Source organism: Brachypodium distachyon, chromosome 4 (assembly GCF_000005505.3).
Source record: "Brachypodium distachyon strain Bd21 chromosome 4, Brachypodium_distachyon_v3.0, whole genome shotgun sequence".
NCBI classification, from domain to species: domain Eukaryota; kingdom Viridiplantae; phylum Streptophyta; class Magnoliopsida; order Poales; family Poaceae; genus Brachypodium; species Brachypodium distachyon.
The window spans coordinates 7,455,762-7,474,905 of NC_016134.3; the positions used below are offsets into that span (position 1 = coordinate 7,455,762).

General features: G+C 43.2%; 1 protein-coding gene and 1 long non-coding RNA gene across 2 annotated transcripts; both read left to right on the forward strand.

Moving 5' to 3' along the window:
• The first annotated feature begins 158 nt into the window (after positions 1-158).
• LOC100846537 (F-box protein At1g47056) lies at positions 159-2,123 on the forward strand. The gene has a single exon (XM_003576810.4). The coding sequence runs from the start codon at positions 220-222 to the stop codon at positions 1,819-1,821; it is 1,602 nt and encodes a 533-aa protein (XP_003576858.1). The 5' UTR covers positions 159-219; the 3' UTR covers positions 1,822-2,123.
• A 6,748-nt stretch (positions 2,124-8,871) lies between these two features.
• On the forward strand, positions 8,872-11,572 carry LOC112268824. The gene is made up of 4 exons (XR_002960310.1): positions 8,872-9,543; positions 9,973-10,113; positions 11,229-11,324; positions 11,418-11,572. It is a non-coding gene; the product is annotated as an uncharacterized LOC112268824 (long non-coding RNA).
• Positions 11,573-19,144: the final 7,572 nt, after the last annotated feature.

Here is a 19,144-nt window from a genome sequence, read left to right on the forward strand (position 1 = left end):
CAAAAGAAAAGAAAACGGCGTACCCCAGAGGGAGGAGCACTTAACCGGATTTAATCAACCTCGCCACGTCCGTAGCGCTAGCGCAGCAGCATCTCCTCTCCTCTTCTCTTGCTCCATTCCGCTCCCCTTTCCCAATCTCCGCCCACCCAACCCCCAACCCCCCCCCCCCTCCTCCGCCTCCCCCGTACACTAGATCCGCCACCGCCGCCGCCACCCCTCATGGGCCAGTGCCCCTCCGCATCCCGCCATCACCGTCACCATCGCAAGCTGCCGCCGCCGCCGTCCCCCGCCGCGCAGGCGACGTCGCCTCGTTTCTCCTCCGATGGTGCCGCGGCCGCTGCAGAGGACGCCGCCGCCGCGGCGACGGCGGACTACACCTCTGATCTCCCCGAGGAGCTCCTGGCCGTGGTGTTTGGGTTTCTCGGCTCGGGCGACCGCAAGCGCTGCTCCCTCGTCTGCCGCCGCTGGCTCGCCGCCGAGGCTGCCTCGCGCCTCCGGCTCGCCCTCGACGCGCGAGCGCCGCTCCTCGCGGCGGCCCCTGGGATCCTCGCGCGCTTCTCCGCCGTCTCCAAGCTCGCGCTCAAGTGCGACCGCCGCGCCGAGAGCGTCGGCGACCCCGCGCTCGCCCTCGTCGCACAACGCCTCGGCCCCGGCCTCCGCCGCCTCAAGCTCCGCTCCGTCCGTGCCGTCACCGATCACGGCGTCGCCACGCTCGCCGCTGCCGCCGGCAACCTCCGCAAGCTGTCTGTCGGCTCATGTGCCTTCGGTGCCAAGGGGATCGAGGCAGTCCTCCGCTCCTGCCCCCAGCTCGAGGAGCTCTCTGTCAAGCGCCTGCGAGGCCTTGCTAACTCGGAGCCCGTCGCAATCTCTGGCCCTCGTCTCCAGTCTCTGTCCCTCAAGGAGCTCTACAATGGCCAGTGCTTTTCATGTTTAATCACGCAGTCCCCTAACCTCAAAACTCTCAAGGTAATCCGATGCTCTGGCGATTGGGACCCCGTGCTGCAGGCAGTCCCGCAGGATGCTTTGCTGGCCGAGCTTCATCTCGAGAAGCTGCAGGTCAGCGACCATGGCGTCAGTGCTCTATGTGGACTCGAAGTCTTGTACCTTGCCAAGGCCCCAGAGGTCACAGATGTTGGGTTGGCAGCGCTAGCCACCAAGTCGCCACTCTTACGCAAGCTGCATGTTGATGGGTGGAAGGCGAATCGGATTGGTGACCGGGGGCTTGCAACCGTGGCACGGAAATGTGCTGCTTTGCAAGAATTGGTTCTTATTGGTGTAAATTTGACATCAGTGAGCCTTGAATTGATAGCTGCTAACTGTCCCACCCTCGAGCGGCTTGCCCTATGTGGGTCTGACACATTTGGGGATGCGGAGATCTCTTGCGTGGCGACCAAGTGTGCTTCTTTGCGGAAACTCTGCATCAAGGCATGCCCTGTGTCTGATGCTGGAATGGATAAGCTCGCTGAAGGCTGCCCACGCCTTGTCAAGGTGAAGGTGAAGAAGTGCCGTGGGGTGACGTTTGAGTGTGCCGAGCGGCTCCGTGCTAGTCGTCATGGAGCCCTTTCTGTGAATTTTGACACACCGGGCGTTGCTGGTGAATTGCAGGATGCTAGGAGTGTGGATGAGAGTGGTGTGCTGGAAAATGCAGGGAGCGACACTGTACCAGATGATCTTGATGATCAGATAGGGATCCCTGACCTTTCTTGTGGCAGCAGTGGCAGGCCATCAGGGTGGAAAGCACGACTGGGTGCTTTCATGTCAAGGAGTTTGTCAGTTTCCGTGTTCCGGAGGCGTCTGCAGGCGAGCTCGTGTAACTCATAAGTCAGCGCACGAGGATTGTGTGCTATGGTTGCTCCTTTAGCCCTTTGATTCTTTTATGTTTGTATGTCAATTAGTTGGTGCTGTGCTTGTTTGTTAAGATCGATGTTTTTTGTCTTTTTGAATTGTACCATTCTGTTCTTCCAGATTGCTGATGGAAAATTCAGTTTATTTTGCCATTCAGTTTGGTTCGAGGATACTTATTATTGATCTTTCGCTTTGTAGTAGAGGAAACATCCATGTGATCATACAATGTAATCTCTGATAAACAATTTTTTCAATTTAAAAACGTGATATGTGAAGCAGCAATGTTGTCAATTTTCTGTCATCATTGTTTCTACATGGTGATATCTATGATCTTAGAAAGTAAAATGTTTATTATTCTGAACTACACGGAGGTAATTTACGGAATGATCAGAAATCAACTATGCATACACAGTACAGCAGCTGATAATCAGATTCTGAAGAGAAGTGCCTTTTGTTGGCTCATAATCATGGAAAACCTGTGCTTAGATGGAGTCTTCTGGTAGAGTATACATGAGTTTGGTCGTCTTGGGGGGAGAAAGCCTGGTGCTCCCATTCCACCCCTGCACACTCTCATCTGCGATGGCAACAGCATGCTGGACATCAATGCCAAATTTCCAGTTTACTAGTGTGGTTTAGTGCATCAAAAATGGAATATAATCAAAAGAGTTCCTTCTTGGAGAATGGCTTGATTTTACATTTTGTTCTGCTGCATGCTATTTTTGGTAATGAGGAGCATTTAGTAGGTTATCTCTTTTTTCTTTTCTGGTGACTTTTGTGACAACATATGTTTCGGTTCTGTCTAGTATATTTGGGTTGAATTATTGATCATTGACGCTAGTCATCCTGCTCCTGCATATGGTATTTCACGATGTTTTGCATTATGTACCTGAAATAACTCCATGCAAATTATAGTGCCTATATACTCTTCAAGACAATGCTTTCATTGTGGCCAGCCTAAATTGGAAAATAATCAAGCTGTATCACAACCACTTTCCTAGAACTACGGTTATAACATATGGATTGGTTTTTGCGCGAAACCTATTTCGATTCGGTGACCCCTACAAGGTTTTAAGGGGGGCGTTCTAAGTTGTTTAAAATTGTAAGATTGTGGCCAACCTTTGTTTGTTGGTTTTGCAGTTCTCTTTCACCCGGACATTGGTGTTGGGCCGGACTTACTGGAACCATGTTATGTGGTACATCCCGATTGGCACTTATGTTTCTACGGAGAACTATTCCAGACATGGACCTGCATGGTTTCTGAAGTTTCTACTGTCTGTCAATTCAATTTGTCATGACGTTTTGCACACGGTGTTCAGGAAGGAAGAATATTCCTGATCATGCATGCAGAATGTTGAATGAGATGAAATGGAGCAACTGGTCAGTAGTAGTATCTCTAAACATGTTTGGCCATTTCCCAGCCCACACACACCGGGCGGCAGTTGACTTTGAAGCTGACCAGTAGCAGCCGCCAAACCTACTGACTGATTCGACAGGTAAGCTTTCTAGAAGACGCATTGCTGTGGGTAGCTTTGCCCTGGTCAAGTGGTCAAGGTTTTTACATTTTTTCTGAGTACCAGTTCTTGATTACATAAGTTGTGGACATGGATCTTCTGTTACTTTGGTGAAGGGCGTCGCTGTGTGACTATGGTTTTTATTAGACAACAAAGAGTCTGCCTGGTCAAGAATAAGTAAAAATTGCGTGTGTTTTCCCCTGGTAATCCGTCGCTCAATATCTCTTTGAGGTCTTGCTAGCAGAAAATCAATCTTGTGAGATTGCAAATTCTAGACCTGAGAGGAGGTAAGATATCCCGAACCCACCTTAGAAAGAGACTCAAATTTGAGCTGGATTCCCTCAAATTTGATCAATATGACTCAGATGTGCATAATTTTCAATGAAAAGAAGGGCCTAAAGGCTGGCCATTTTTATGATTGCTTGGGACGGGGTTGGGAGAATAATTGAAGCCGTAGAAAACGCAACTGAGTGGTACAGTACTAGTTTCCTGAGTGTGCACATGGTGGCAGACTCATAGGGCTGACCGCGTAAAATGCGAATTGAACCATTGTGGATTTGTTTGAACAAGAAATAAATGAGAGAAGACGTGATTACGTGAATGGAATCCGCCTTAGACGCTTACTGAGTGATTATATTGGTTGCCTGCTAGCTATGACAAGATTGCCAGGAAAACCGGAGTCAGCAGAACCAAGCAAGCACCTTTGGGGTTGCGGCGGGCACAATCTTTGGTGCGTATGTCCCACTGTCGGTGGAATAATGGGCCTAGCTAGTGGCATGATGGCGTGCCATTTCGTGCAATCAATCATGCCAATCAGGCTCCGCTCCTGATTTTACTGTTGCTTCTGCCAACAGTTTGACACAACAACGAAAACTAAAAAGATTTAACTTAACAAGATGCAAGGAGCACTGAGCTCGGTTGCCCAAGGTCCTCAAAATATGCCGGGCGTGTCAATTGAGTCATGTTTTTTAACAAAAAATCAAAAAGAGGAAGAACCCTCCAGCCTTTCCATCAGATCAGATGATGCACACCCGAGTATCATCTAATGGTTATAGAGATAAAAAAAGAAATAGAAAACTGCAAGCCAATTAGACCACAACACAAGGGAGTCATAATATTTTATGGAAATGCATATTTGATCCTAATAGGTTTTAAGTAATGCATACCAGATAGGTTGCGCTTTGACCACGTCCGTGCTGCCATGGTTGTTAGGCGGGAGTTTTCCACCATTTATTGGCTATGGAATATTACAAACATGCACTTATAAATTTGTTTTCCCTCTGTTCATCTCCTTCACCTTCAGGGGCGTCAGCACCGCCTGGCCACCCCGGGCAAATGCCCGTGCTCGGCTGTTAAACTCCTCTTAGAACATAGGAAGCATAGTGACGAAGTTAGCAAGATTTTATGGGCAAACTCTAACTTAGAAGAAGTGCCTATAATTTGCCCAGGCTCTATGAATCTGCTGGCTCCGCCACTGTTCACCTTTATCTTCTCTCCACTCCTCTAATCTAACCCTGCACCCTTATAACCATGTTTGACTCTTGGAGCTTGTATGCTAGTTCATCGGCAGCAGCGGGGAGCCCTAAATCACTGACGGGATCCTTCTGCCTACCATGAGTTTCTACATGGTAGATTTCAGGTAAAGATATGAAAGAGACGTACAGGGACCAATGTTGTTCTTGCAAATTTCCACCGCTCGTCATTTATCTACCGTGGCAGCAAAAGCGCCACCTATCCGGTCGGGGTTAGATAGGACCTCTTACAACACTTGAATTATTTTAGACCAAAAGATAAGCGGTTCGATAGAATTAGGACTAAGATACCACACATTGCTTTTTAACATATGTTGTTTTACATGAATTATGTTCCTCGGACCATCCACAAGAGTAAATTACTCAAAGCAATCACGTTTGGGATAGTTGTCTAACATAACCACTTGTTTGGCAAAAATAATAATCCAAAAGACCACTGTTTTTGAGATACCGGTTTACCAGGATCGTTCGGTTCAGAACGTTTGACAGCAAAAATGACAAATGGGGCCTATCCGTCAGAGCCACCATGGCGCTAGCTAGCATCACGAACCGGTGCTACACTGTGTTTATCCTGGCCTAGAGGTGTTCGTTCCAATCCCTCGTCTTCCCTAGATAGAGCCTACAGCACAGTACAGCCCACAAATGGCCGTTGCTGCCACCACGCCCCGACCACCACGTACACAACATCCTCCCACCTCCTCCTCCGCTGCATCCCCATCAACCACGCACCCGCAACACCGTCATCACGAGCGCTCCAACGACGTGCACTGCTTGAGCACTGGCATAAAAAACTGCTTCTTTCTTGAGGTTCCCATCTCTCTAGACTACGTGATGTTCCAGGGAAAAATTTGGCAAACACCACCTAGATTCCATGTCAGGCCTTACGTACACCAACCTGCTTGACCAAATGCTCGCGCCCTGCGTCGCCGCCTGTGCGGAATGGGGCGATCTACGCCAAACTTCTTGGTACCGCTAATGCGATACCCCATCTTGTTTGCCCAGCACGTGTCCACTCTTTCCCTTAATCCCTCTGCCCCATGGTTTACTCACCTTTATTGTCTCACCTTTATCTCCTCTCTCTCTCCCAATCTTCTCTCCCGTACCTCTCTCTCTCCCAATCCTCTTGTCTCTCTCTTCTGGGTCTCTCGAGCAGCAGCCATAGCCTCGCATGGGCGCCTCCATGCCTCCACAAGGCCCGGCCGCTCGGCCTTCGCCGCAGGCTCAACTGCCTTCCGTCCTGAGTAGAGCTGCAACTTTGTGACCCTCAGGGTACCCATTGACCCTCCTTAGTTCAACCAAATGAACTAAAGTTTTAAAATGACACAACTTTTTGAAAAACTAGTTCATTTGTTTGAACTAAGGAGGATCAAAGGATACCCTGAGGGTCACCATGTTGCACCTCTAGTCCTGAGCATCTCCTCCTCCAACCGGCCTCCCATGGTCTCGGCGACCACGGATCTAGAGGCCGCCCTCGCTGTTCTCCTCGCCAACTCCACGGGCTTCTTGGGGAGGCAAGGACCAGCAGGATGCTTTCTCTCATTTTTGCGACTCTCCATTCGTTGGGAGAAAGGGGATTAAATATTTGTTTGGAATTTTTCTTTCTCTTGTTCTTCTCTGTACTATAGATAAAGGTTGATTTGGGTCGACCTTAGGCCAATTTGAGTTACTTGTTTGATCTATGGTTATTCGTTTTTTGTAGTTTAGGTAGCTATTGATTGTTAATATTTTTGGTGATATTCATAATGTGATTTGTTAAAGTACGCAACATATGTACCGTTGGTACATGATGATGAGGTACTAAGTTTCGATGAATGTTGGTACTGTGGTTTTGTCTTGATACATGATGTACCGCTATTTGTTTCCTTTGGTACATGACATACCATTGGTACAAAATGAGGTACTAAGTTTTGACAAATGTTTGTACTATCATTTTTCTCTGGTACATGACATACTGTTATGAGTTGAGTACACAATCTTGGTTTGATGAGATACTTAAGAACTGTTAATGTGCATGTCATGCACCATAATGTATCTTTGATGTACCCGTTATGACCTGCTTCACGTGCTATAAATTAATAAGGTACTTGTCATGTATTGATTATGCACTTGTCATGAGTAGAAGAAAAAAAGTTGAAAAAAGAGGTGTCAGCACACATGCAAAAAGCAAAAAGTTGTCAGCACTCACATGCAAAAGGTAGAGAGAATAGGATTTAGATGTCAGATAGTCACAGGCTAAAAATACAAGGCATGATAAGCTAACTAGTTGGCACAGATCTCAAAGCTAAATCCTGTGGCTGAAACGATAGGGGTAGATCACGTTGGTGGTACCACTTCCGCTTTAGGTGATCTACACATAGAGTAGGCGGCAGAGCAGGACGGCGTGTTGTGCCCGAGTGAAAGGAGGGAGAGAGGAGTGGTTCGCCACGGTAGCTCTGACGGATTGTCTGTTTTGTCGTCAAACGCTCTGAACCGAGCGAAGAGTGACATCAGAAACTGATATCCCCAAATGTGGAGGTTTTAAGTAATTTACTTCATACATAATTTGTGAAACCTTTCAGTGCCAATAATAAACTGAGATCCCAAGCCTAGTTACTGCCTCGACAAAATCTATAAAATTGATCTTATAAGGCATCTCCCAATGCTCCTTCACAGCACCATGTTTTCTTTTCAAACAACCAACAGAAAGATCAGTAAATATCTTACACATCAACCACAAGACTTGTAATCGTGTAAAAATGGGATCTACTACATTAAACTTGCCTATATAAGATACAACCCATTTAGATGGACATTTATCTGAGTGATACTACAAGTTTAGATGCACGGTATGCACGATTAAGGATGACACAGAAGCACAATATTTGTTACCGAGGTTCGGCCGAAGCCTACATCCCGGGCATGACTACGGGCGCTCCTCCCTCATTATAACGCAATACCGGCCACCCTGGGCGCAGGCACAAGCCGCTGGCTCCCCCTGCGAGCCTATTGCGCTATTATATTGTCACGCTCTCTCTAGGTTACCCCACGGTACCTTTATATATTAGGCCCTCCGCTAATTCACGTATTCGACTCAAACATCTAACCTCCACTAATTCAAAGTCCAATGGTAGGTCTACTCGTACACATATTCGACAGATATCTCAAAACATTAGACTTGGTCTAAGACCTGGTGCTCGCGCCCATGTACTCTGCAAGCTCTGAACTTGAATAGCACGGAGGTGATTCCCCGTGGCGACTGGAAGCTGACCTGGCCGAGTTATGCGTTTTTCAGATGCCTTCCATTCCTGTTGTTCTTGGGTTTCTACGTTCTTTTGGCTTGCCCATTCGTTCATCCTAATAGCAAATGTCAATGCATACATTTAGATGGTAACTAGGGCGTACTGTGATGACATAACGTTGCAATAAAATGGTTGTGTGCATCGCTCCGATGCAGAGGCCGGGGAGCTCCCCTTTTTGAAAAAATACTAGGGCGTACGTAAGAGGAGCCTAGATGAGAAAAAATAATGTAAGAGCCGCAGGAATCAGATCACGAAGGAAAACATAATTATATGAGCATCGTGTTTCTTGCCTCTAGCACCGCAAGGGGAGAGAGGCTTCAAGTTTTCTCGACGCCTAGCTCAATCCTTTATAGTCACGCCCCTTTTGGCTTTGCAAACTTCTGGGGTCTGGGGAGTGGCGAACTGCTCACAAGTTACTCCTATAAATCACCGTGACATAAGCACGTGAAATTAATCTGAAATCACAGTACAGAGTACACGCAAAGAAGTGCATACAGAGTTGGATTCATATCATCTATTATATATTAAAAGTATATGACGGAGCAACCACAAAAAAGATAGATGGGCTAGAAAATCCCACGAAAAAGCAAAACAGCTGGCCATTGATTAACTACTAGACCCACCAAACTAACCATCACAACCGTCCGATGCCTCCTCATGTTGCGTCAAGTGCCCCTGCAGCCCGATCCGCTCCCGTCGCGCATGCAGCCGCATCCAGCCCTAGCTATTCCGGTCTCACGCTCTCCAGAAGATGCAGCGATCCGGCGGCAGCCGTGGACACCGCAGTAGTCTTCTCCGATGGTGCCGGCCCCCTCTCCCTGCATCGAGCTTTCCCCGTCTCACGCTCTCCTGAAGATCGATGCAGCGATCCGGCGGCAGCCGTGGACACCGCAGTCTTCTCGGATCCGATGGCGCCGGCCCTCTCCCTCTCCCTGCATCATGACCTGCTTGTGTAGTCTTCTCCATCGTTCTCTGTGCGTTGATGCATCACCACCTGCTAACTCTATCGTGCTCTACATCCTTGGTGCTTCGACCAGTAACAGGATGTGTTAACTCTGTTGGGGGAGTTCCACGCTTTGACAAAGACGTCACCGCTGCATGCTGCTTGAACGTCCTCACACGCCATCAGGATCAGATCAATGACTCTGTAAGATGTGCTTGGTACAAAGAACCTCTCAATTGTGTTATGTATATACGGGCAGAAATCTACCTTTTAACCCTTCGGTGTCTCTGGTACAAGACCATCGACTGCTGTCAGCTGACTAGGATATAAAGGCTTGCAGGCTGCAGCCCAACTACAACCACAGCCATTAATTTTTGAATGATCGATCAGGCCGGCTTCATTAGTACCTCACGCCAAAGAGCAATATTACCAAGGTAATAAACTTTTTTAGCATAACAATTTTAATGACTCCCTCTCTCTCTCTCTCTCTCTCTCTCCAGGCCGGTTTGCACGAGCAAAATTTTGGGTTGAAAGAGGAAGTGCTGAGATATCATTAGAATTTATTGGTGATTCACTCAGGAAGTCACATGCCGGATTCTTTAATCCTGATGAAGCTAGATTATTGTAATTACAATGATGCATAATTGTATCTTTCATGGCGGTTAAATCTACGTTAGAGGTAAGATAACATGGAGTATACTTTGTAGCTTGATAAAATGTTACTGCAAGAGGGCGCACATATGAAATTTAGAATCTATAACATATATTTTAATTCTGTGCATCATGGTTAACTGCAAACTAAGGACCACGTATTATTTTCCCTATATCATAGCAAATTGGTTCACGACCTTTTTTTTCCACAGATCAGATGTCCAAGGCTGGAAGCATATGTAAACATAAGCGCTTGTGTTATTCCAGAGAGTTTGTAGATCGGGAGCTGCCTGATCATTGAAGACCAGCGATATAGCACACCCTATCAGAAGCATAATGTTTACACAAAGGAGGTTTGCTTTCTTCCTTTTTCTGTCCTGTGGCTCATGTTGCGTTTGTACACGAAAGAAAAATTGATTTATTTCAAATATTAAAAGGTACTGCTTTCGAATGAATGTTTGTTTTCATGTTCTTGCATTCTATGCACTTATGATTGTATTATATATGATACGTGAGTGGCTAATAGGGAGACCATTTGGTTAGTGATTAATTAGCAATCATACATGGCCTTATTTTAAGTATTTAGTCGAGGCAAAAATATTAGGTGAAAAAGGTGAAAACACCCTCTTCCTGTGCAAGCTGCACAAATAACTCTGACAAAACCATGTGTATACGTTTCAAACAAATTCTCAGAAGGATAGATATGTTGGAGAAGTGATGTTCTATAAACATGCAAAATAATAATTTGGGAGGAGTTAACAGAAACAATATTATACAAAATAGTGCCAAAAAGTGAACAATCATTTATTCATTTTGAATTTGTTTTTCCTCCTTATGTCAAATGCAATTTATTTTGACTTAAGTTTTACTTTAAATCTATACAGAACATCACTTCCCCAACATATGCTATTATTTTGAACTTTCTTGGAACTTTTGCTATGGCTTTCATGTAGTTCTCACCGTAATGGTGGTTTCAACCGAAATTTAATAGTCAGTTTACTTTTGTTAGTTAGAGTACTCTGTTAGTTATGATAAAGCGTACATAGTATATGTTTCTAACGGGTTTGTCCTAGCTAGACATGACTTCAAAGTTCACGCCATTGCACTCTATTCTGTTTTATCACTAAACTTGCACATCCAAAACAAATGTGTGTGTATATCATATATATCTGACTACTACTTGCAAGTTGGAAGCTGAATATGTTCATGTGGTAATTTGGTATGAACAGAGTGTCAACTTCATATATTATCGGGTGGTAACTTTTGAGATTGATTTTTTCCATCGAACATACCAATATGCATGAAGTTATCACATGGTAACTTGTTACTAATTCGGTGATATGTTTGTATATTATTCGATGGTAACTTTAGTGGACAAATTACCAGCCTATTTTGCTTGAACTTACCACATGGTTATTTGTTACTAACACGATGGTAACTTCATGCATTATTGGCTTGTAACTTGTAGGCCGGAAAAAAATGTTGTTCAAACATATCAACATGGGATCTAGTTTCGAAGATCTAGTCGAGACAAATCTAACCGTACAAACGGATCATAAAACAGGTACACATTTTCAGAAATAAGAAATTTTGAAATTTGAAATCTCAAAAAATGTTGATGATGTCATCAAATTTGTCCACTAATGCATGCATGCAGATTGTCACCATTTGCCTCGAGTGTACGCGCGGGATGAGATTTGCGGGCACGGTCGCGCATTAGCACACCCCTTTTGTAAATAGCATAAAAACTATATATAGTAGTACTTCCTCCATCCAACAAAAGATTTTTCAAGTTTGTCAAAATTTGGATGTATCTAGACATGACTTAGTGTATAGATACATTCAAATTTAGTAAATGTTGAGACATCCTTTGTTGGACGGAGGGAGTACACAAATTAAAACTTTATCTATGTTTTTGTGATATTTCATATATATGGCATAACATTGCAATGGCAATAAAACAGTATTATCCATGATACAAATATTTATTATTTTCAAAGACTTTTAGCACATTAAATGATGCCCTCGCATTTGCGAGGGCCCACATACTAGTTTCTTAAAATTTATGAGCAAGGACTACCACATTTACTACAGGTACAATTCACTGATGATGTTCTACTTTCAATAATCTGCAGCTAAAGCATTTATAAGACATGCCTGCTGAACTGATGTGTTGTGCTAAGAAAATGTTGATGCTTCTTACAAGGGATTGCACATTATTTTTCCTAATAATTTATCAAAGTTCTATAGTGAAAGTAGCTTTCTTCATTCCGTGTCTAGTTCGGTTTCCTTTCCATCGTGACTAAGTTTTTCTTTCGAAAATGAAAGCTTTTGTTGATCTCGACGGCATATCGATTGATACACATAGAGTATCACACCTCCGGCCTCTGCGCCGAAAACGCACACAGCCGACCAAGTACGATACAAAAATAAATTATTACATCGAAAGAAAAGCAACATCTCTATGCAGACTCAATCCGCAGGCTAAACCGCCACCCATTGTGGGTAAAAAAGTCTCTGGCCACTTGCTCCAACTTGTTGTACGCCATCAAAGCCAGCTGACGATCCTCCGGCTTGAGAAAGATAGACCAAGTACGGAGCCAAAGAGTGCAAGAATACAAGACCTGCAAAGGAAAAGTTAAGTACTTTCTATTAAACGCAATATCATTTCTGCATAGCCAAATTGCCCAACATAAAGCGGCAACTCCAACCAATTCCTGTTGTAAATGTTTTCCATACTCTTTTCTCAAGATCTAGTAATAAGGGATATCACCACAGACGTGTCACGTGCTCTCATTATAAGAGAATTCAAATGAATGCAAGTTACCTCCTGTTCCTTTTGGCTTGAAATAGATGAATGTGTCACGACTTCTTCATGCAGTGAAAATGTGAAATACAATATATGTTTTGCTTTAGCACATTTTACTTTCGTTCAGCACCTCTGAAGTTGTGATGATTGCTTAGCTTTAGCCAATAGCCCTTCTCTGTAGATCCTATTGGGTATGCTACAAGAAAAATACCATGAATATTAACTTTTGACTGGTGGACACGCCAATTAAGGTAAGATGCATATCTGACTATCTGAGAACTGCGACAGTTACAAGATAACAAATTGCAGTGAGAAGATATCGGTTGCTACTACTCTAACCATACCTGCAATGTCGCATGATCTCTGCATTGTGGTGAAGCAGAGACCAAGCTAAGGTACTTTACATTCTTCAGGACTACTAGTTCATCCTACTTAAATTGAATTAAGTATGTCATGTAAAACAATATATGTGGTCCAGGAGATGCATGCACAGCTGAAATAAATATGTTCGTGCTAAACCAACATGTACGATAACTACAAAATACCAAGGCATGTGCTTATTCTTACTAGGGATTGTTGTTAATATTTCGTAATCCGTGTTTTGTTTTGCTTGTCTAGTTTTCTTTCATGTTGTAATGGAACAGCGTTTGTTAGACCGCCCATTCCTTACAGTTAATGAAACTTCACAATTGCATATCGATCAAATTGTGAATTGTGCACGTGTCTATAAGAAAAGATGGCGCTGGAAGACTCAGAAATTTGGTCCATGGTAAATATGGATGCATGTCATCATCTCCCTCTGCACTCTCTGCTTTCATTCTTAACACAACTCCAGTGAATGCATCGTTCCTTTTCGTACAGTTTCTGCAAAACCACGGCGCCTAGTTAAATATTTCTTACACTCACAATAGCTAAATAAGAGTTATGTGCCCCACTCTCATTGACTGCTATGCCCTATGGTGCACCATGAAGACTAGGCGCGTGCATTTCATTGTATTCTCACAGGGGTACTAGAGGCCTATATATACCAAATGATACTCGGGGGATCATGCAACAGTTTAAGATTCCTTTGTGGAGCTCAGTGCTCGAGGGTGACCCAGGAAGAGGAAGACGTGAGTCTCTAAGAGCGGTGGGAATAGGAACATGAAGGAAGGCCCAATTCTTCTTTGTCCAAACTCCAGTATTGGAGATAGAGAATTGCTTCGTGTTTTCCTGATGCCTCCTATTCCTATCGATCTTAGGTACACCTTCCTCTTCCTTTTGGCACATTTATTTTGGTGAGAAATAGAATGTACTAATACATAAGTCTAGATTTTAGATAATAAGCCATTACAAGTGAGTCGGGAAGAGGAAGAAAAGAGGGTCTGAGAGCGGTGGGAATGGGAACATGCAGGAAGTCCAAACTCTTCTTTGCCTCGACAACTAGGGGCTGAGATTTGTTTTCCATGTTTTCCTGATGCCTCCCATACCTATTGTTCTCAGATGCTCATTCCTCTTTCTTTTGGCTTGCTCAATATTTTATTGGCAAATACAACAAAAATATCTAATCCAGTTATATGTTTACATCATAAGACGAGTAGTGGGTATGTTACATGGAGAACATAAGAAAAATATCCTTTATCAAATTACAGGCTGATATTTGTTTTCGTGTTTTTCCCAATGTCTCCCATTCATATTGTTCTTGGGTGCTCCTGCCCCTTCCTGTTGGCTTGAGTTCTCTTGGTCCCATTAACAGAAGGCAGCTTCATGGTTCAGTTCATCTTCTGCTCTTTAATTATGACATGCCAAGTGAGCATATCATGTATGTTTTCCATTCAAGTAATGCAAACAGGAATGACCCGGTCGAAAAGAAGTGTTTTGTGCATTTTATTCCTCTGCGTGCTACGGATTTACACGATGAATGCAGGTAGAAATACTGGCGGTGCTATAACAGCAACTTGAAGCTAGAGAGCTTCGTTCTCTGAATAAGAGTGGGAAGAAACAGTGGAAGAGAAAAAGAGAACGATGCATGCACGTAACAGTTACCAATTAACTTCAAATAAGACTTGAATCAGATTGATATTCCTACATTACATTAATTAATCAAAAGCCTATGAACAATGAAGACCAGAGAATGGGCAGAAATAGAAGAGAAACAACACATATAGGATGGACAGTGGCGAGACCATTTGTAAAAAAAGCAAAGTTCGCATGTACTTGATCCAGTTCCAGTTTTGGATATTGACTTTTGCCTCCAAAACATATATTTGACCACCAATTTCTACTGAAATATATTTAGGAACCCGACAAACACATAATTGTGAAAGCACCTTTTGTGACAAAATTTATGCATACGAGTTCCAAATATCTAATTTAAATATTTTTACAGATATCGTTAGTCAAAGTTTTGAAGGTAAGGACAAATCTAAGTCCAAAACGACAACTTTTAGCAAATTGGAGGGAGTAATATGATTTGGATCAACTCAATTGTTTATATCCCCAGTAAGATGATACTAGGGATAGATGCATGCATATAGTGCAATAACAGTGAGTCAGTGACAGACGATATATGCAACTTTTGAAATGATACAGGGGCCAAAGCTAGGAAATGCTAATGTATGTAGGTTAGCATAACTAGTGCACTACTGGTGACAAAAGATATTTGCAACTTCCAAGTATATGTTCCACCAAAAATGGAAAGATACTGATTTCTATTATCATTCTTTCCTTTATTTTGACAAGATACTTGTATAATATCTCTTGTACACTTGTCAAGTTCTAGAGATCAAGCTTGATACTTCATAACACTAGTGGATGTGTACAATGATTTTAGGCTGGATACGGGCATGGCCACAGAATTACTGTCACTGTGTTTCGGTCTTCCAAGAGATTATGGTCAGTGAATAGGTCATGACAACCCTCCCATTTTGCGAAACCAAATCAATGGTTGGGTTTCTTCTTAAAGACAATAAATGGATGCCGCATGGTTTCTTTTCCTTCTCACTCTCTGTAAGTGCATGACTCAGGATCAGGGAAAAAATCTTCTGATCTTTAAGATGAGCCTGGCAAGAAGATCTGCTGATATCCTGCATGCATGTTCTCTACACTACCAATAGATGCATCATGGCCCAACCTATTATTGACTGGTGTGCATTACAGTGACCATACAGAGTTGTGTATTCATTGCTTACATTCACACGCTTGTGTATACTGGTGTGCATTACAGTGACCATGCATGTTCTCTAGACTACCAAGAGATCCATATTATACTACAAAACACTCCAGGCATTAGTCAATAGTTCAGACTTGTTGCAACCTTTTGAGTCATAGGCCTTGAAGGTGAGCCAGGAAGAGGAAGAAATAGATGATCTAAGAGCAGTAGGAGTGGGAGAAACCCTGAGATATCAGTCTCACCTCTAGAAATAGATGATCTAAGGTGCATTGATCCTTTCTCTTCTGTTCTGCTTGCAACACTGCCTTAATGTGAACATTGAGGATGCAAACATTAGTGGGGATGTGGGGATGTGTGTGTGTGTGTGGGGGGGGGGGGGGGGGGGGCAAACATGCGAGAGTATTTTGCAATGCAACATGAAGGAAATCCTTATAGTTGGGTTTCTTTGTGTGTCGAGAGTTATGCACAGTGGACAGTAGTATTTCCCCCTACATCCATGGGTCAGATCTTTTTCAATGTTATCCCCAATGCCTGGCATGCCTATTGTTCTTGGATGTGACTTCATCATTCGTGTGACTTGCAAAACAGTTGTCTCAGGGCCTAAGATTTGAGGGGCCCGGTGCGAAACTAGGACTCGGCGCTCTTAGTATAAATATGGCAATCATACCTCCAATTCAAAATGAGTGTCGCAATTTTGAATTAGGTTTGAACTAGGATTAGTTTAAAACCGAGACACTTATTTTGGACCGGAAGGAGTATGTATATATAAAATCTCACCAACAAAATACTACTAAGTTATATCTATCTCATTGCCGGATTGATATTTTTTACATGATTGATTCATACTTGTGAAATTTAACAAGACTAGATAAATTTACAAATTGAAAAACTAGCATAAAGAATTAAGGGTAAGGAGGCCATCCAATCGTAAGCAAATCGTAGGCAGAGCAGTTCGGAAGAATTAAAGATCTAAGGTGGTTCGGTAAGATGGCTCACGCGTCACGTAGCTCTATACTCCCGCAGCCAAGCGCATGTACACTATACCTAGAGGTTAGGGCCCCTCTGGGCCATTGGTTCCTCACTATGCATACCAAATCATTTTTTTTGCGGGTAGCATACCAAATCAAATTGACATTGGACTGGAAATGATTACTGTGGTGACCCATAATCTAATCGTCATGATTTCAGTGGATCTAATCTAACCTAACAATCGATGGGAAATAAATATCCAGTACAACAAAGCAGTAATAGACGAATACTGTGACAGCCTGTTTGGAACCATCGTTTCATTTCATTTGGTAGAAATGAACTAAAATCCAATTTTTGATAGGATTTCATTTGGTTGATTTTGAATTCCTTGTTTAAAAATCATGTTTGTCTACCATATGGATTTGTAGAGTGAGAGACAATTTCAGAAAAACGATGGCTTTTGGAGTACGTTATAGTGCAATTTCATGAAATTTGAGATTGAATTCCTGTGGCCAATTCCGTGCCAACCAAATAAGTTTGTTTCTGGAATTCAACATGAATTTCAGAATTCTAGAGCCAAATGATGGTTGCCAAACGGGTTGTTATTGTAGAAGAGGAAGGGCCGAAGAAAGAGGAACTCACGGGAGGCGACCGCCGCCATCCTGGGCCTGCCAGTCAGATGGCGCAGCCGCACACCGCCTGTCCACCCTTTTCGCACGCGTTCTCCGCAGCCGCGCCAAATCACAACCGTGCTCACTCCTTCGCCTGCGGATCCTCTAGCCTGCCGCCCTGCCCGTTACCCCTCGCGCTCGGACTCGAAGTGGATGGATTCGAGCTACATTTATTGCCTGTCAACCGAAGAATGGAGAAAAGCAGCTGCTGTTTGCAATCTGTTGAAAGGATTCTATGAAGCCACAAATATTCTCTCTGGATCTACCTATCCCACATCACACATCTTTTTTCTGCAGATGTGGAATATCAAGTGTCTTTTGCAAGAAGAAGCCTCGAATCCTAATGACTTTGTTCGAGAGATGGTTGAAGAAATGATAGTGAAATTTACTAAATATTAGTATCAATGCTTCTTATCATTATGCATACCTGTCATCTTTGACCCTAGATTCAAGTTGGATTACATTGTGTTTCAAATGGATAAGTCGTTAAGAGCTGATCGGGCGAATAAAGTTCTAGTTGTTGTGGAAGAAACTATCATAAGGTTATTTAATGATGGATGCAACTAGCGCGCGTACGTTCGTGCGATTGTCAAGCTGCGCCTACGGGTTTCTGGCAGGCTGGCAGCCAACTAGCTCAGATAGCCCGATGCATGTATGTATGTTCATAAGAAACGGAAATTTAAAAATGTTTAACTCCCAAACCGTTTACTCGATTTACGTTTCGTCTTCACGGTTAGCTTTGTCTCGACGAGATCTTCAAAATGAGATCTCATCTTAATACGTTTTGAAATTTTTTCTTTTCAACTTAAAAGTTACCATCCTGTAATATATGAAGTTCCCACCTTGTTAAATAACAAGTTACCACGAGGAAACTTCATTCGAAATAGAATGGCAACGTTGTTAAAATTGTCACCCAATAACATATGAAGTTACCATCTTGTAATATATGATGTTGCCACCCCGGTAGGTAACAAGTTACCAACGTGGAATCTTCATTCAAAATAGGATGGTGACTTGTTATTAAAATTGCCACCCGGTAATATACGAAGTTGCCATCTAGTAATATATGAAGTTGCCACCCTGTTAGGTAACAAGTTACCACGTGGATCTTTGTTCAAAAATAAGATGGTGACTTGCTATTAAAATTGTCATCCAATAATATATGAAGTGACCATCTTGTTAGTAACAAATTACCATGGTTACTTCTTTCAATTAGGTTGATAATTTGTGCAGTATCTTCTGGTAACTAAAGAGTCCGAATTTTTTTGTGGAAACATATTCGAGTATGGCCTAGTTTTAAAGCACTCGTTGATACAAACCTAACGGCGAAAACGGATTGTGAATCGGACACACGGCTTGAATTATAAAACATTTTGAATCTTAAGAATCAACCAGTACAAAATGCTACAATCATTTTGTGCATGCATGTTTTAGAAAAAACTTGGTGGATGCATGTGAGTATGCTCTGCACGTCTTCATGCCGTCTTGCATGCATGCATCCTCGCTCATAATGCATGCATCCGGTGACAGAGCTGGCTCGGAGTCGTTGGCACGGTTTGTCTAACGCGCGTCGTGCGCGCGTTACAATTCCCGTTTAATGATTATTCAGCTAAGGTGAGAGATCCGGTCAGTAGTACAATACAAGAAGAAGATGACAGTGCTGATGTTGTGATGGAAGACGGCTCTATGGAAGATTGGAACCGGCATTTTAGTGTTCAGTAACAGGAAGCGAAAAATGAATTGGATAGGTACTTAAAAGAGGACAAATTCTCATGCAATCTTTT